This window comes from Natator depressus, chromosome 2 (genome assembly GCF_965152275.1).
Source record: "Natator depressus isolate rNatDep1 chromosome 2, rNatDep2.hap1, whole genome shotgun sequence".
Lineage (NCBI taxonomy): Eukaryota > Metazoa > Chordata > Testudines > Cheloniidae > Natator > Natator depressus.
This window is the reverse complement of record NC_134235.1, coordinates 221,193,603-221,210,789: the sequence shown is the minus strand read 5'-3', so window position 1 is coordinate 221,210,789 and position 17,187 is coordinate 221,193,603. Positions and strand designations below refer to the sequence as shown.

General features: G+C 39.6%; 1 protein-coding gene across 4 annotated transcripts in view; it reads left to right on the top strand.

Annotated features, from left to right (window-relative positions):
• ZNF804B (zinc finger protein 804B) overlaps positions 1–16,156 on the top strand; it is a 341,954-nt gene extending 325,798 nt beyond the window's left edge. For all 4 annotated transcript variants that reach the window (XM_074945963.1, XM_074945962.1, XM_074945960.1 and 1 more), the window contains 2 exons: positions 3,643–3,773; positions 7,869–16,156. In XM_074945963.1, the coding sequence (XP_074802064.1) occupies positions 3,643–3,773; positions 7,869–11,481 (3,744 nt within the window). In that variant the 3' untranslated portion in view covers positions 11,482–16,156. The remainder of the gene's footprint in view (positions 1–3,642; positions 3,774–7,868) is intronic.
• Positions 16,157–17,187: the final 1,031 nt, after the last annotated feature.

Below are 17,187 nucleotides of genomic sequence, written 5' to 3'. Positions count from 1 at the left end.
CCAAAAACATCCAAATTTTCTGTGGGAAGGAAATACCATTTTCCAGGCAGCTCAACTGAGCACCTTCAAGTTCTACTAAACTTGACATCTCATAGAGACAGACACGTCCTAGAAAGTCAGTTAAGTCCCTGACGTCACTTCTGAAAAAGGTATTTAGTTAGCTAGGGCACTTAGGCCTTGCAATGCTGAGTGGAGCAATGACCAAATGCTTTTAAAAATCTGGACCCAAATGTGACCACTGCAGTGACATCTGTCCAAGAATGCAGAGAGGGTGGAATGATAGCTCTGAAAGGTGTGAATTGCCCCATTTTTCTTTATGTAGTGTTTATTCAGTTACAATAATTTAAATGTCAACATTGTTAACTAATTCATTTCTGTTCAAAGCAGGTAGGAAAGGAAAGGAAAGATCATATTATGAGAATGTGCACAACCTACTGTGAGGGCTGGCTGGTGTCCACAGAAAAAATGCATCATGTTGGAAAATGTGTTAATCAACTAACACAATGTTAATCACTAGTTTGCCCTTAGTATGGACAAGGTAAACTTGTATTTAAAAACATGTTAGCTGCTCATGAATAAGCCATGGAGGGATTTTTTGAGACATTGGTGTCTCAAGTAGGTGGGGCTTGATTTGTGGGTGGAGGTTGGAGGAGTGCTACTATATTTTCCCCACCTTATGTCAGATGTCTCCAGGTGGTGCTTTTACATATATTCTTCCAAGCTCTCTTTCTTAGCACGTGAGCAAATGCTCAGTCTTGAGAAGACATGCTATGTGTTGTTACTTTTAGTCATGAAAGGTTCTGGGTAGAGGGAACTATGTGAGAAACAGAAGAGTCGTACTTGGTCTCTGATTAGTATAAATTCTTAAGGAAGAGTTGCTGCCTGTTGGATGAGCTTTCTGTGGGGGAAAAAGGTTTTCCTGCATGCTGTTTGTGACCACCTCCATTCCAGAACTCATGGAGATCTGTAATTAAAACAATATCCAGACTCTATGTCACTGCTGTCTCCTCCAATGGAAAATTGAACCGCAAGGCTCAGATATTTGCTGTTGCTCAGCAAAGGGGAAACGATATCAAACAGATTATTACTAATACTAATTTTTCCTATAAAACTAGATTTAATTGCCCTGTACTCAGTTTTTAGCCTTGACGCTCTGAAGGGAAAGACTAACATGGTTACTTTGCTAATAGGCTTCAAGTAAGACCATACTAATGCCACTTGGCTTTCCCTTTACCCATTTTTTTTGGTAAGGAGAGGGGCTAACTTTGTTTTTAAAGGTTCTATATATGATCTATCATTGAACAATATATACTAATTATTATTTTACAAAACGCAGATGGGATCCTGGATGTTCAGCACCTTTTTACTTTAGATTTGCCCTTCATATGAAAGGGATAAATATTGTAATGGGCTTCCTCCTCCCCAATAGCTTGGTTAACTGTGAGTGTGGTTTGGAGAGAGAAGGGGGAATAGGATTGAAACACATATTGCCAGCTATAGGGAGGCAGACACTGCTGTGTGAGGACTGTGATTGCATTAAAGTGTTGGCTATTTTAGACCAGTGTTTCTCAATGACCATTCCATGCACTGGCACGAGTCTCTGAGCTTTCCCTGACACAGTTTAGGAAGGTATCAAGCCAGGCCCTGGTATCAAAAAGGTTGAGAAACTCTGTTTTAGACTATGTGGTGTTGCAGTCTCCATTCAGTTACCCTGATGCTACAATATTAAGTCTGAAACTCCTAGTGGTGGCCCTCAAATATAGCTCTGAGTACTTTCCACAGAACACTTAGGGCTTTTGAATGAAACCCAGTTAGCCACATTCATTCTAGGTATAACTTAATTAAAGACCTCCAAGGATGGATTTGGCACAATGGGTTTAGAAGACAGTTATCCCTGCTTCCATGACCAGTGCTTCTGATACTACTTGGTAAGCCAGCTCTGTTACCTCTCCTGGCAGTGGGATGTCAGCAGCCACCATCAATTCCATAGTTATTCTGCTTTTGTCCTTAGAGCATCATGATGTGACAGCCCCTATCTCCATTCCTCAAATCTATTAATGCCATTGACTATAGCGTCATTAAGTATCTGCTACACAGTTACTGCATTCCACTTCTTCCTTAGCCCAGCTGATCCTGGGGCATAAATATAAGGAGAGACAAGGGACACTTCCTCCCAACTTTCAGGCTTGGCAGATGACAACGTGTAATCCACCAACTTTTGGTGGGCTGTAGAGAAGAAGGAGGGGAATCATAAGAGCGGAGGATGAAGACGGTCTGAGGCTGCTTTCAGCAGCAGTGCTCAGGCCTGTGTCCCTTGGCGCTCTACCTGCTGGTAACAGACAGACAGGGGAGTGAAAGTGTGTTATGGGTTCAGAGGCAGATGGAGATTTGAGGGTAGTCTTCAGTGAGGGGGCTTGCTGGAGACAATGGAGGAGTTGTGGGAAGTAGAAGAACTGGGGGGTGATATCACATAGAGAGAGGTCTGGGTGGAGAAGGAAAATTGGGGCATTTAAAGACAGGGTGAAACTTGCCATTATGTTTTCCTGAAGGCAGCCAGGGAGAAAGTAATTTGTATTAGAATTTTTTTCCAGTCAGTCACGGGAGGTGGTCTTGCAGTCTCTGTCCTCCCCAACGTTTGGTTCAAATATACTTCACTGCCAGTTGAACTTGACAGTTGTTGGCAACCAGTAAAATACTGTGTATACAGTAATGGAACCCATCAGTCAAAGGCCTTATCACCTATTATTTAGATGGGCTACTTGGCTTCATCTCAGAGCTACTTATAAATGGGCACTGCAGCCTATGAGTTTTAAAGATTTTTATTAGTTCTAAGCTAGACAATCATCAGATTCCCTAAGAATGCAGTCATCATTTTCTTGTGCTGAGTGCTTCTTTCTTTTTTTCCTACAGTATCACCTGTGCAAAACTTTGTAATTAAAATATTAACACCGGGGAACTAAAGAATTCAAAGACCCCACATAATATGGCTTCATTATAAATTTCTCAGCATTAGTTCTCTGAAATCTAGGCATATCAGGTATACAGAAATGTTGTGAATTTGATCATAAGAGATTTAAGAAACCTGATTAAATATTTTGGCCACCCGTTTCCCCCCTTCAATTACAACTGGAGTTTTAAATACTACACATTCATGCACACACACCTATTCACATGTGAGTATGCATTCCCACACAAATATCTCTATGCCACATATTATATTATATACAAACACATATGAGTTTACACAAGTAGATTTATACATATGATGGAGGAAATCCTGATCTGTTTGAAGCCAATGGCAAAACTTCCACTGAATTCAATTGGGCAAGGATTTCACTATGCATGTGTGTGCATAATGTTCATATATATGATGTACATCCACCCATACCATCCATAAGTGGATGTGCATGTGTGTATCTGCATCTAATGTAAGCCTGTATGAGACCAGCCATAAACAGTTTCGTTATTTTGTCACATCATATGAAAATAGTATTTTGAATCTTCACTTAAGACACTATTTTAAGCTCATTTTTATTATCTCCTGTTGCACATTACCTTCAGCAGGAGCACGGGAACGTAGTAAGAAGAAATGCATTTGCGCCGTACATATTTAATCCTTTCCCTTTTACTCCTTTCACACAGCGACTGAAAGATTTAAAACAAAGGGAATTTGCTCGAAATGTGGCTTCAAAGTCATGGAAAGATGAGAAGAAACAGGAAAAAGCACTCAAGCGGCTCCACCAGCTTGCCGAGTTACGGAAGCAGTCTGAATGGCAAGTATTTGAAATTTATGTTACATTTTAACACTCTCTTTCCTCATTCGCAGAAGAAATCTCTAACTTTTAGTCCTGCTTTCTATAATGTACAGAGATCACATATACTGTAACCCATTTTCAGTTATCACTGACTCCAAATGTTCCTTTTGTGAAAACTATAAAATTGAAAGTCCTTGAATTAATTACTTGGCATCTGAAGGTTTTGTGTTTTCTCCCCTGCAGCTTGTTAATCTAATCGCCTCTGAATTGAGTGAGTTGAAGATGATTTTACAATATCAGCATTTTATCTTATTAAAATTGACCTGAATAGATTAGTATAACTCTTAGTAGTTTGTAGAGAGTGAAAGGAAGAGGCTAAACAGACCTTAATGTCTCTGTGTTTAGCCTGTAAATCCTCTTTCATTACTTCTAGTAGATTTAGGCTATTCAGGTACTTTCTCCCTAGAGTAAATGACAGTATCATTGTGTGAATGAAAAACAGATGTAATTAGCTCAGTTACATTTACCCAGTACTGTTAGTTAAACTGATGATAATAATAGATGTATAGTACAATGTTTATACTAATAAACCTTTATGTCTGACAAATCTCTTTTTTGTTTAATGACACTTACATACACTAAATGCTTCAACAGAGTAGGTTGTTCCCAGACCTCCAACAGATGTTAATCTATGACCATAATGGGTTAATTAAACTGTCATTCTTATGTTAAAAACAAACCAAGCTTTCAGTACAGTGGAAATAACAACATTCATGGTGTACTATGCAACGATTCCAGGCCAATGTAACCTTTTTGGAGTAAAAGGTTGAGGTATGTCACTTTAGCACTGTGCATTAGGGCTGGATGGAAAAAGAAGAGTTCTGTTTCATGACAAACTTCAGGGTTTCAGAATCTGTTTTCTTTCCGATGGAGAACAAAAATGAGACCTTTTGAAATTCCTCATGAAAAAACATGAGTGCAAGAGCCCACAATAACCAATACTCCAGTAGGTAGGGCACTCACATGGGATATAGATGATGCAGATTTCAGGCCCCTGCTCTGAACCAGGCTATGGCATCAATCTCTCTCTCTTTCTTTGGCCCATAAATATTCAGTGACTTATACAAAGTGGAGCAGCTCCAACAGGAGAGTTTTAGGGCACATCTACACGTTGAGCGGAAGCTGTAATTTGCAGTTTGAGGAGACACACCCACTGATCAAACTCGAGTGTTAAAAATAGTTAAAAATGGCCTGAGCACTGGGGTTACTCAAGTACGTGCCTCGTGTCTCAGATGGGATAGTACGCTAGGCAGCCTGCCCTTCCCACTGCTTGAGCCGCTGCAGCGACACGTCTGTGTTTAACGTGCTAGCCCAGTCAAAGCTAGAGTGTGTATGTGAGCTCCAGCTGGAAATGACACCTCCTCTCAATGCATAGACACAGAGTGAGAGACATTGACGCCACAGCCTGGTGGTTAGAGCATTCATGTGGGATATGAGAGACCCAGCTTCAAGACCCTGCTGCAAATCAGGCTTCAATGAATCAGCATTTTCCGTCAAAAAACATTAAGTTGAAAAAATTCCTGGCCTGCTCTACTAAGAATGACTGCAGGGGAATAGACTTCGGGTAAAGTTGGGTTTTCATACAACTTAATTAAATGAAATACACTTATCTGTGAAAAGGCTCTTTATGCCCTTCTACGGCAGAGGGATAAACTGTGTGCCGTCCCCAGACGCACTGATAAAGTAGGGAGGTAAGGCCAAGGCTGGGCTGGGAAGGACACAATACATTGGCTTTTAGAAAGATCCTGCTACCCCTAACTCTTGATAGGGAGCAAAGAAAAACAGTTGCCATTTCTATCCACAGTGGCTGGAATAGTGGGTGCAGAGAGTGGTAGGACAGTGCTGCCTTGCTGCCCCCAGGTTAGGTGTGGTATTGCCAGCTCTCAATTGCTCTGGGGAAAGGTGGCCATAAACAGAGACCCTGCTGTCGCCAGCTAGTGCTTTGTAATGTATTGCAAGTTCCACAAGAGCTGAGCTCCCTATGGGTCTAAATGCTGGCCGACTCAAAGTTACTGCTAGCACATGCATGGATACATACTGACACACCAGCATTAGCAGGCACCTCTGCTCTGACCAGAACGGCACCCTGAAAAGAACACCGCCACTCACTGCACCCCCTAAGAGATTATTCTTGCATGACACACAACAAATGGCATGGGGATGGCATAGGAGCTCCCTTTGCTAAATGAGGGGCATGTGCACCCACAGCGCTGGAACATGCCTCTAATGCTAACCCAGAACGTTCCTTATTGGCTCCCACTGCTGAAGGCCTGCAGAGCCACCTCTCTGTGGGTTTTAAGTGGTGTCAGAAGCAAAGCAAATAAATGGACTCCCCCCATGCTTCCTCTCCTCATACTTTTAGACACAGGTAGAATTTTTCCCTGTACTGAGTTAAAATATTTTCCAGTTTCACTCAAACTCTGATTTCCTGTCCACAATGCTTGGCATGGATGTATTATGTACTAGTTCTTCTACACTGTATTGATTGCAAGAACAGATATTTGTCTAGCAAAACTCATTTTTAAAGCATAAGTAAAGAGACCATTAGTCCAATAATCATATAAGTCCGATCTCGAATGCAAAACAACAAGGTGCAGTCATTCTTGTTCCCAGTTGGTCACTGTCAGGGTTCCTTCCCGACTCTGAACTCTAGGGTACAGATGTGGGGACCTGCATGAAAAACCCCCTAAGCTTATTTTTACCAGCTTAGGTTAAAACTTCCCCAAGGTACAAATTATTTTACCTTTTGCCCTTGGACTTTATTGCTGCCACCACCAAGCGTCTAACAAATATATAACAGGGAAAGAGCCCACTTGGAAACGTCTTTCCCCCCCCCCAAATCCTCCCAAACCCTACACCCCCTTTCCTGGCAAAGGCTTGATAAAAATCCTCACATAGGTGAACACAGACCCAAACCCTTGGATCTTAAGAACAATGGAAAAGCAATCAGGTTCTTAAAAGAAGAATTTTAATTGAAGAAAAAGTAAAAGAATCACCTCTGTAAAATCAGGATGGTAAATACCTTACAGGGTAATCAGATTCCAAACATAGAGAATCCCTCTAGGCAAAACCTTAAGTTACAAAAAAGACACAAAAACAGGAATATACATTCCATTCAGCACAACTTATTTTATCAGCCATTTAAACAAAACAGAATCTAACGCATATCTAACTAGATTGCTTATTAGCCCTTTACAGGAGTTCTAACCTGCATTCCTGCTCTGCTCCTGGCAAAAGCAACACACAGACAGAGAGAACCTTTGTTTCTCCCCACTCCAGCTTTGAAAGTATCTTGTCTCCTCATTGGTCATTTTGGTCAGGTGCCAGCGAGGTTATCCTAGCTTCTTAAACCTTTACAGGTGAAAGGGTTTTTCCTCTGGCCAGGAGGGATTTAAAGGTGTTTACCCTTCCCTTTATATTTATGACAGTCACTTATTAGAAGGACAGACACTTCATCGGATGCATTCAGTGGAAAATACAGTGGGGAGATTTATATACACAGAGAACATGAAACAATGGGTGTTACCATACACACTGTAACCAGAGTGATCAGGTAAGGTGAGCTATTACCAGCAGGAGAGTGTGTGTGTGTGTGTGGGGGGGACTTTGTTTATCACTACAAAAAGTTTTTTTCCCCACCCCGCTCTCCTGCTGGTAATAGCTCACCTTACCTGATCACTCTGGTTACAGTGTGTATGGTAACACCCATTGTTTCATGTTCTCTGTGTATATAAATCTCCCCACTGTATTTTCCACTGCATGCATCCAATGAAGTGAGCTGTAGCTCATGAAAGCTTATGCTCAAATAAATTTGTTAGTCTCTAAGATGCCACAAGTCCTCCTTTTCTTTTTGAGAATAAAGACTTTCTTGCTTTTTTAGAGGTGGCCTAGGCTGGGGTGAATTGCATTTATAGAATATAGAAACAATCTAATAGCTTTCACTTTCAACAGCATTAATGACCCCCTCCTTCAACAGACTGAGCATGAGAAATGTTAATAATTTCTTATTTCAATTATTTAATTAATCCATTCATTTTATTTCTTTATTTATAGCATCACAGGCAGCAGACCAGTGTTTAAAGCTCCCAGACTGGTGGTGGAAAAGCAACAACTGCAGGAAGGAATTTTCATAGATAAAAATGGCAGAATCACAGCAGGTACCAAGAGCATGGTTGTGTGTGAAGGACAAAGTCGCTCCAGAAGCATGTTAGAGAAACAACAGGCGCTTACACTAAGCAGGCACCAATCACATACCGAGAGACCCTGTTCGCTTGGAAATCAAGCCTCACAAGCATTCTCAGATGGCACCAATATTAGTCACAGGACAGGAGTTTCTTTTTCTTTCTCTAAAAAAGCCCATTTAAAGTTAGAGTCATCAGCATCAGTTTTCAGTGAGAACACTGAAGAAGTGTATGATGGTAGTGAATCACCTAACCATAAAACAAAACAAACTCCTGACGGCTGTCAGTCTTGCACAGTTTTGCGTGAGGATACAAAAGCAAGTGTGGATAGAGGATTAAATATCCCACAAGGTCAAATGGATATCATTGCATCAAGCAATTCAGCAGCAAAAACTAAAACGCTAAAAGAAAATGAGAAAAACAGCAATAAAGAATTAGAAGAAATTGTCAGCGCTCATCCTTCATTCTGCAAAACCAAAATGCAGCTTTCAAATTTGGATTTGACTGGCTCGCAAGAAGGTGAGTTGAATGAGACTGAGAAATTGTTGGAAACTCTCATTTCACCTCCAAGCCAAACTAGCAATCTTTGTACCCAGCAGAACCCTTACAAGCACAGTGATACCATGCTAAGTGACCTCTTAACGGCGTTCCCACCACAACACCCAGCTGAGCAGGGATATGCAAGTGAGCTGCATTATAATCCCAATGTGGTCAAGACAGAGACATTTTTCGAGAGTTCAGGAACTGTGAATGGAAACACAGAAATGCTGCCGAGTGAGACAGTGGTTAATGAGATGAAGCCCAAAGCACTGCCATTTCTTCATGTACTGAGCAAAGATGGGAGCACTGCCCTTCAGTGGCCCACAGAACTTCTTTTGTTTACAAAAACTGCACCCTGTATTTCCTATGGCTGTAATCCATTATATTTTGACTTTCGACTTTCTCTAAACCATAGAGATCGTAAAGAGCGTGAAACAAACTCAGAAAACTGTAGTGAGCCCCCTACAAATCTGAATGCAGATGAAAATGAAACCTCAGGTTTAATAGAAGACAAGCAAATGTCAACGGAACAAGATACTCAGTCACTGAAACCAAAGAAGACAAAAGGTTCCAAAACCCATAACAAGGCCCAGCAAAAAGCTGTTTCAGACACAGAGAAAGAAATGAATGGAAGTGGTCAAAAGTACATTTCACATTATTCGAATGAAAACATACCCAAAGTGCCTGCTTTCCTTGATGTCTCACAAAAGGATTATACAAGAGAAAGAAGTCTCCATGCCAGAACATCTAGGAGATCTTTAAAGCACCATTTGCATAGCTGTGAAAGAACACACAGTGGTGGAAATGAAAGCATTTCCTTTTTGCCTTGTGTGTCTAGGACTAAAAAGCATAAAGCTGCAAAATGTGATTTAAGTTATTCTGAAGAAATACATGAAAACCAAAACAACTGCAAATCCATTCAAAACTGGCCTAGGTGCAGCAGTGATGTAAGTGACAGTGGAAAAGATTCTATTGGAAGTTTCCTTAGTTATAAATCAAGTTCTCAAAGCAGGTATTCAGAAAATGAAGGGTGTGGAGCTTATACAAGATACTGGAGATTTGCATCCTCCCAAAAGTCATCTTCTGACAGACATTCTAGCTATTCCAACACTTCCATTAGCAGTTCAACTAGCTATGTAAGTAGCTCCTCTAGTCACAGATCAAGTGATCACTTGAGAAGTCACTTGCTCTTTTGTTGTAAAAGAAAAAACAAGACAGATGAAAGGCACAAATGTAAACACGGAAAGCACAACTTTATTTCCTCTTCTGATGATGCAGATGAGGATTACCTTTTCTACAGTAAAAGTCAAAGAACTAGAAACTGTACACAGAGGGATACAATTAAATATCAACGACATTCAAGACGTAGAGGTTTACACCATAGAGACAGATCAAAGCAAAGCAGAAATACACACCGACATTCTGGCAGAAAATACAGCAGAAATAGAAGATACCACCGCTCCAAAAGTTCTTCCACCAGACATTCAAGAAGCAGTGGAAGATCATCTAGTTGCAGAAGATCAACAGTCAGTAGTTCAGGATCCTTCTCAAAAGAAACAGTATATTATTTGAATAAAAGCAAGGAAGAGACAGAAGGCTGTTACAGCACTGAACCAGGAAAAACAGAATCTACACATTTTGATCTGCAGAATGTAAATTGTCAATCAAAAAAATTTCATGTTGGCTCTTCCGAAAACTCAGCAAAAGACACAGTGGGAGAGAGAACGTCATTGACAGCCAGGCTACTTTTAGAAAGAGTGCAATCCAAGAAAAGCCAAGAACAAGCACATGGTTCAGAGGGATTTTCAAACAATTGTGGAATGGAATTGGAGGATCACTCACAAAGTCACTTTGCTAGTAAATTTTCATCATCAGTAGGTGACGTAGCAATGTTACTTATGCCTGAAAAAGCCCTAGATATAAGTGAAAATGTTTTAAGGAATGATGAAACCAGTTTGTTAGAAAGCAGTGCAAAGAAAGACAATTTTGAAGCTTCACAGACAAATAATATTATTCGTACAACAGGCACTGATTATGATAATTGTCTTTTTAAAGACATAATTCAAATAGGAATAGGCTATCAGGCTCCCAGCATAAAAAGGAACACAGCAATAAAGGAACAATCAAATCTCTTAATTAGTGAAGTACAACCCTCTATACAAAGCTGTGACCCAGTACCAAATGATTTCCCTGGTGCTTTTCCTTCTAATAGATATTCTGTTGTTAATTCAGCAGAGACCAAAGAAGAAGTACATGATGTAAGCGTGAACTTGCATAGAGTGGAAGGAAATGTAAACACTTATTGTGACAGTGCTATGCATAAGTGTGATGAGACAGAAAATGAGCTAGAAATGTACAGGAAATCCATCTCCCCTCCTTTAACTCAACAGCCTATCACATTTTCACCGGATGAAATAGACAAGTACAGGTTACTTCAGCTGCAAGCCCAGCAGCATATGCAGAAACAACTCCTGGCAAAGCACCTTAAAGTTTTGCCTGCCACAGGACCATCTGCCTTCTCTGCAACACCAGCAGTTCATTCTGTTCCCAGTCAGCATCATGCTTCTGTCACCTCAATCCACCATACCCTTCTGCAACGCTTTGCGGTCTCCACTTCTGTACATCCCCATAGCAGCCATCTTTCCTTGACCAACATGCACCCACTCTCTGAATCATATTTCACTCCCATATCACTTTCCCCATTAGCTCCAACCATCATTCCTTCCCACCCTACTCTACTGACAGGACGCCCACTGCATTTGGTCTCCACCACACCCATCCACCCTTCCTGTCTGACCCTCCCATCATTGCCACATACTGCATTTATCCCTACTTTATTCACTCCACACCTGAATGCAGCTGCAGCTGCTGCCCTCCATCTGAATCCTTTAATTCATCCATTGTTCCAAGGACAAGATCTTCACCACCATTCTTGCTCTAGCTAGACCCAGCAGTTACCTGGACTGAGAGACATTTTCAAGGTTTCTAGTTATTTAAATTAGCAAAACTATTACTCCTTTGCTCCAAAAAAAAATCTGAAGAAAACTGATATTTCATAATCAATCACACATCCGGAGGGAAGTGGTAGGGGCACATCAGCAATATTTAAAAGTCAAGGGTATGGCTGACAGAATATGAATGTTGATTTAGTTTTCACACCACCAAAGGCTTGTCTTCACTACCAGGGTAAGTCGATCTAAGTTACGCTACTCCAACTACGTTATTCACATATAACGTAGCTGGAGTCAATGTGGCTTAGGTCGACTTACCCCAGTGTCTTCACTGAGTTGCATCAATGAGGGATGCTCTCTGGTCAACTTCCTTTACTTTTCTCTGAAAGCTGGAGTACCGGGGTCGACTGGAGAGCACTCTGCCATCGATTTAGCAGGTCTTCACTAGACCTGCTAAATCAGTCCCTGCTGCATTGATTGCAGCAGTGTCAATCTCCCCGTAGTGGAGACAAGCACCAAGTGAAAACTAAAACTAGAAAGATGCAGTAATGCTAACTTAGTTCTGCAGAGACTAATTCACTCTGGAATATTGGCAGAACTCAGTAGCTCTAAGTTTCAATGGGGCTGGAGCTGGCCTTGAGATGTGGGGAACCGTACCTGACACCCTGATGCTTTGTTTTCTCCCCTGCCAAACAGAGCTCTAGAGAATCGTGCCCAAAGAATCTATATATACTTTTCTCAAAAAAATGTGCACCCCTTCTCAGAAAATGTTTGCTGGAAATTATGTTGTACTGGTCTCAGCTAGGCCCAACATCAACACGGTTACCTTTTGCAAATAATTCTCTGTATGTGGTCTTTGGTTAGGGAACCAGAATTTCACCAGAAGGGCCAGATTCTACCTCTGTCCTATGCAGCCCCACTGAAGCGAATAGTGATGAATGTGTATAATGCAGAGCAGAATTGACAACTGTAGTGGAAGACTCTCAGCAGTGTGAAATAAAACTGGACTGAAAAAAACAATTGGTAAACAATGAACATGCAATGAAGTTCCTAACATAATTTCCAAAATTCTCAAAGTTAAGGCTGTGATTCAGCAAGGCAGTGAACCAAGTGCCCAACCTTCACACATTAGTAATTCTAGTGACATCAGTGGGAGTACTCAAATACCTAGAGTTATCTATGTGCTTCAACGGAGCCTCAACCGATTATATTTTATGGTGGTCTAATACTCATCACTGGATACTCTGTATTAAATAAAGTTCTTGGTTATAGTTAGAGTACAACTATGCCTGTCAATATCACTGGCCAACAAAACAGCTGACAGATTACACCTGTTAATTTGGATAAAAAGATAATGAATTTGAAAGGATTTAGTACAGAGTTGATAATCTACACTCCCAGAATTAATTCCCAATATATATAATAGCAAACTTTTGGGGAATTTTTTTTCATGATATTCGGTTAGCTGTAGAAAGAGAGGAAAGTAGCTGTGGTTAGAAGAAAGCAAGTTTTTAAAGCAAAATCTATAGCTGAATTTTTTAACTTGGTTTTAATCAACCTGGAATGAAAATAATCTAGTCACAATCAAGTAAAACTGCAGCTTCAGATGAATTTTCCAGAGTGGCCTGGTGTTATTAGACCACAACATTCAAGTGTGGCCACTATTTCTGGATGCTCAACTTGACCCAACTAATGCTTGATTTTCAGAGATGTTGAGAGCCACTTTCCAGGGAGCTGATCCCCTTTGAAATCCTGTCTTTAGTGACTCTGAATGGGTACCCAAAATTAGTAGACACATCTGAAACTTTTGGACTAATTCTATAGCTACCACAGTTCAGTGGGCATTTTACAGCCTAATAACACAAGTTTCCTGCCCCAAAGAGATTACAATTTAAGGGGCCAATCCAGCATCCATTAATGTCAATGCAAGTGATTCCATTCTTTCAGAGTTAGTTTGGGACTTATGTAGACAACACACTGACAAAAGGAGGAGGGGAAGGGGAGAAATGACAGTCTGAGTGACTGAGTGGGAGGGGCTCAACAATAGTTTTGTTTAATTTTTAAAATTCCATAATCTCCAAAACAAGGGAGGTAGATGGGCTATTGGTTATAAAACTCCTTTAAGAATGGTAGTTATAGAGTGACTTAGGGATGACGTCAAACTGGGTCTAGGAAAAGCTCACAGCATATGGATTATCAGGGAAGGACAGTGCACAGCTATTAAAAAGGCAAGCATTTTAAGTGACCACATCCAGTGATATCTGAGAAACCACATTCATTTACTATACAATCACTAAACTGGAAATTAGTGTGATATCTCACATGTCACTGTGGTTACTATTGGCAAATGTTGACATTTTAGGCCCTGATCCAGCAATGCCTGTGTTTAAGTCTATTTCTCTTTAGTAAAGTAGCTATGCAGTTAAAATGTGCTAAGTGCTTTGTTAACAAGGCTGGGCTTAAACGTGTGCTTAGGTGCGTGGCTGAATTAGGGCTTTACTGACTAGTCAATTTAAAATCAATCAAAAAAATTTAAAGTAAACCAACTGTGGTTTTTTCAAATGATACCCATTTCAACCGGAACATCATTTTTTGTGAAAAACAGACAAGGTATAAAAACACCTCACCACCAATAATAATCAGTGATATATAAGGGTTTTAAACATGAATTAAACTTATTCAAGAAGGTGCAGAAGTTAATATGTCTATCAGCCTCCCCCCGCCCATGTAAGTATAAACACATATTAGCAGGCTCTTAATAATTCTTAATTCTCAGTATCTATTTCAACTCTGTTTGCGAATTAAAAAGGAGGGGAACTAGATTATGGATTCTTCAGGAATGCACTACCTTTCAAGCCACTTAAAATGACTTGGGCTAAATTTTACAAATATATGTCATGAGGCGGCAACGCGTGAGGGGGAGGGAATGAGGGGTCATGTGCCCCCCCAGATTTGCTGTGTGGCTTGTACTGAGCATGCTCGCACAGACTGAGCATGCTCAGTAACAATGCCGAAGCCAGCTGCCCTCACTGTGCCCCCTTCTCCACATCGGCAGGCATGGGTTGTCTCTGGCTAAGGTTCACGAGCAAAAGTGTGCGTGTGTAGTTACCACAGTTGCATGCGTATGCTGAGCAATTGTACCTGCAAATGGATAGATGCCTAAATACTCAACTGTGCATGCAACCGCAGTAACTGTTTGCACAAAGGTATATGTGCAAATGCACATACATTTTTACATATGAACCTCAAGGTCTTACTTCAAAGACTGAGGCACATGTTTATCTCTGCACACTTGAGTACTCCTACTGAGTTCAGTGGGACTGTTCACTTCTGTAAAGTTAAGCATATATGCACAAGTCTTTTCAGGATCAGAGTCTTCACTTTTTAAAGGCAACAATACTAATTAAGAAATATTTATGATAGCAAAAAAATCGACCAAACAAAAAAAGGTAGTCCACAAAGTATCAGATTGCTTATAAAAATCTAAAAAATTAGTTATACACATCACCTGTTTGTGTAAAGTAAATGAAATAATTGAAACAGAATCAAATTAAGAAAAAAATCAAGAAAAAGGCATTCCTTCAGATAAATATGGACAAGCTTGTGAAACAAATAGCCAAAAACCCAAATTAAAACAATAAAACCTAGTAAGTAGAACTGTGAAAAACAGAAGTAAAGCTATTGATGGGAAAAGTAGAGATAAAAAGGAACAGAAACGGAATGAAAGTAAAATAGTCACTATGTGCTGCATTTAAAGGGAGGCTAAAATTGATTCCTTGATGCATTTAGGTGGATTTTCTTGAAAATGTTTGGTACCGTTGTAGTTCAATATGACTTTTTTGCTGAATTTATTCCCACACTTTGGTTTTCAGTATCTTATTTTTAAAACCATATACACCTTGTTAATACCAGCATTCTTAGGTCTGATGTGTGCAGGAAAGCTCCTGTTCCGACTTTACTCAGAATTATTTTAAAGAAAGTTACAGTACGTGGGTGGTGCTGGGATGTTATCTCATGGGAAAGTGTGATATCTGCACTCAAAATCAATACGTATTTTAGCATAATTATATATTCTTTGGCCCTTAGTCAAAGAGATATGTGTCATCCATTCTGTACAATAAACATCAATTCCAATAACAAAACTGAGCCCCCTGATCCACAATGATGAAACGTCTATTTTTTTGGTAACTGAGGCATTTCTGTAAAATACCTAACGTGTACATTTGGTGTGCAGTTTTGCATAAACATGCCATTTGACCTGATTGATTTTAAAAGTGTTTAGTTTATATTAAAACTGACTAATACTCTGACTAGTATAATATGTAAACTAGTAATTTTGTTTTGTATTCTCTGTATAAAGTGTTTTATATTATACAGTAGCTAAGTGAATTGCACTATTGTACATGCAATGCAGCTGGTTTTTGTTTTGTTTGTTTTTTTTAGTTTAATCAATGAATTCCTGGGAATGTAGTTTAATGCAATAATATTTTTTTTCAATAAAAAGGCTTGATGGTATCAAAAGTGTCAGTCATGTATTTTTAATGTAAAGCATAAGGCAGCAACAAAGTAAAATGCAGAATTATGTGAACATATTCTGTATTTTAATCTATAGAACTGAAATATGTTGAATTTATCCCTGTAGCTATAATGCTGACATTTCTTAAAATGTTTCGTAAAGATTTTAGTATGTGTTACAAAAGTGGGTTGTTTAAATGGAACTGAAAATAAATATTCCTTAAAAAATTATTCTACTGATGTGTTCTTTGCAAACACTTTTAATAGAGCAATGTACTAGGGGAATTTGTTTGCCCACTGAAATAATTAGGGTTTTTTAGAATTATTCTGGTAACCCATTTGTCAGATTTGCCAACACCTTTGTGCTTTGACCCAGGCCATCCCTAATGCGTGCAAATAGCTCCTCATAAAAATCTAAAAGGCCACTACGTTATTCTCTTTCAAGCCTCCCTAAAACTTGCCTCTTTCTAGATGCCTACCGTGGTTAGGCCAGCTGTTATTCTGTGACTGCAGTTTATTACACTAATCACAAGAGTCTCATTTTTGCCTTGTGCTTCCCAAAACTGTTTATTGTATCCACTTGTTGTGTCTCATCTTATGCTTTGATGCACGACCTCCCTTTTTGTTACGTGTTTGTACAATGCCTAGCACAATGGGGTTGAAGCCTCTTAGCACTATCACAGTACAAATAACAACAAAACAATGATAATAACTATCTGTAATCTGTTTCAGCACATCATTTTCCAGGTTGTTTGCAAAGGGCTGGATTTTGGTAGATCCATAGCATAGTCCAAAAAATAGAGAAAAGTTTGCTGTACCACAGGCTTGAATGCAATGAATTGAATTCTGCTCTGGGTGTGTATACATGGCTGCAGGCTATAGACTATGAGATCTGTCTATATATTTGAGAAGAACCGGCCCAAATGAATTCCTTATGTCACTCCTTTGGCTTAATTGTCTCAGCAGGGATGTATTTAGCTCAATATGTTCAAGAAAAACTTTAAATCAGAGTATGAACATTTTTGCATTTTTTCCCCTTTTTTCCATTGAAATCTGATATTTTAACCAAAAAAAATTGAAAAATCAAAATTCAGAAATTTTTGACCAGTTCCACTAAAAATATGCAGTCCCTGAATGTTATAACTGGCTTGAAATGGAAAACTGTTTATATATTATTATTTATAT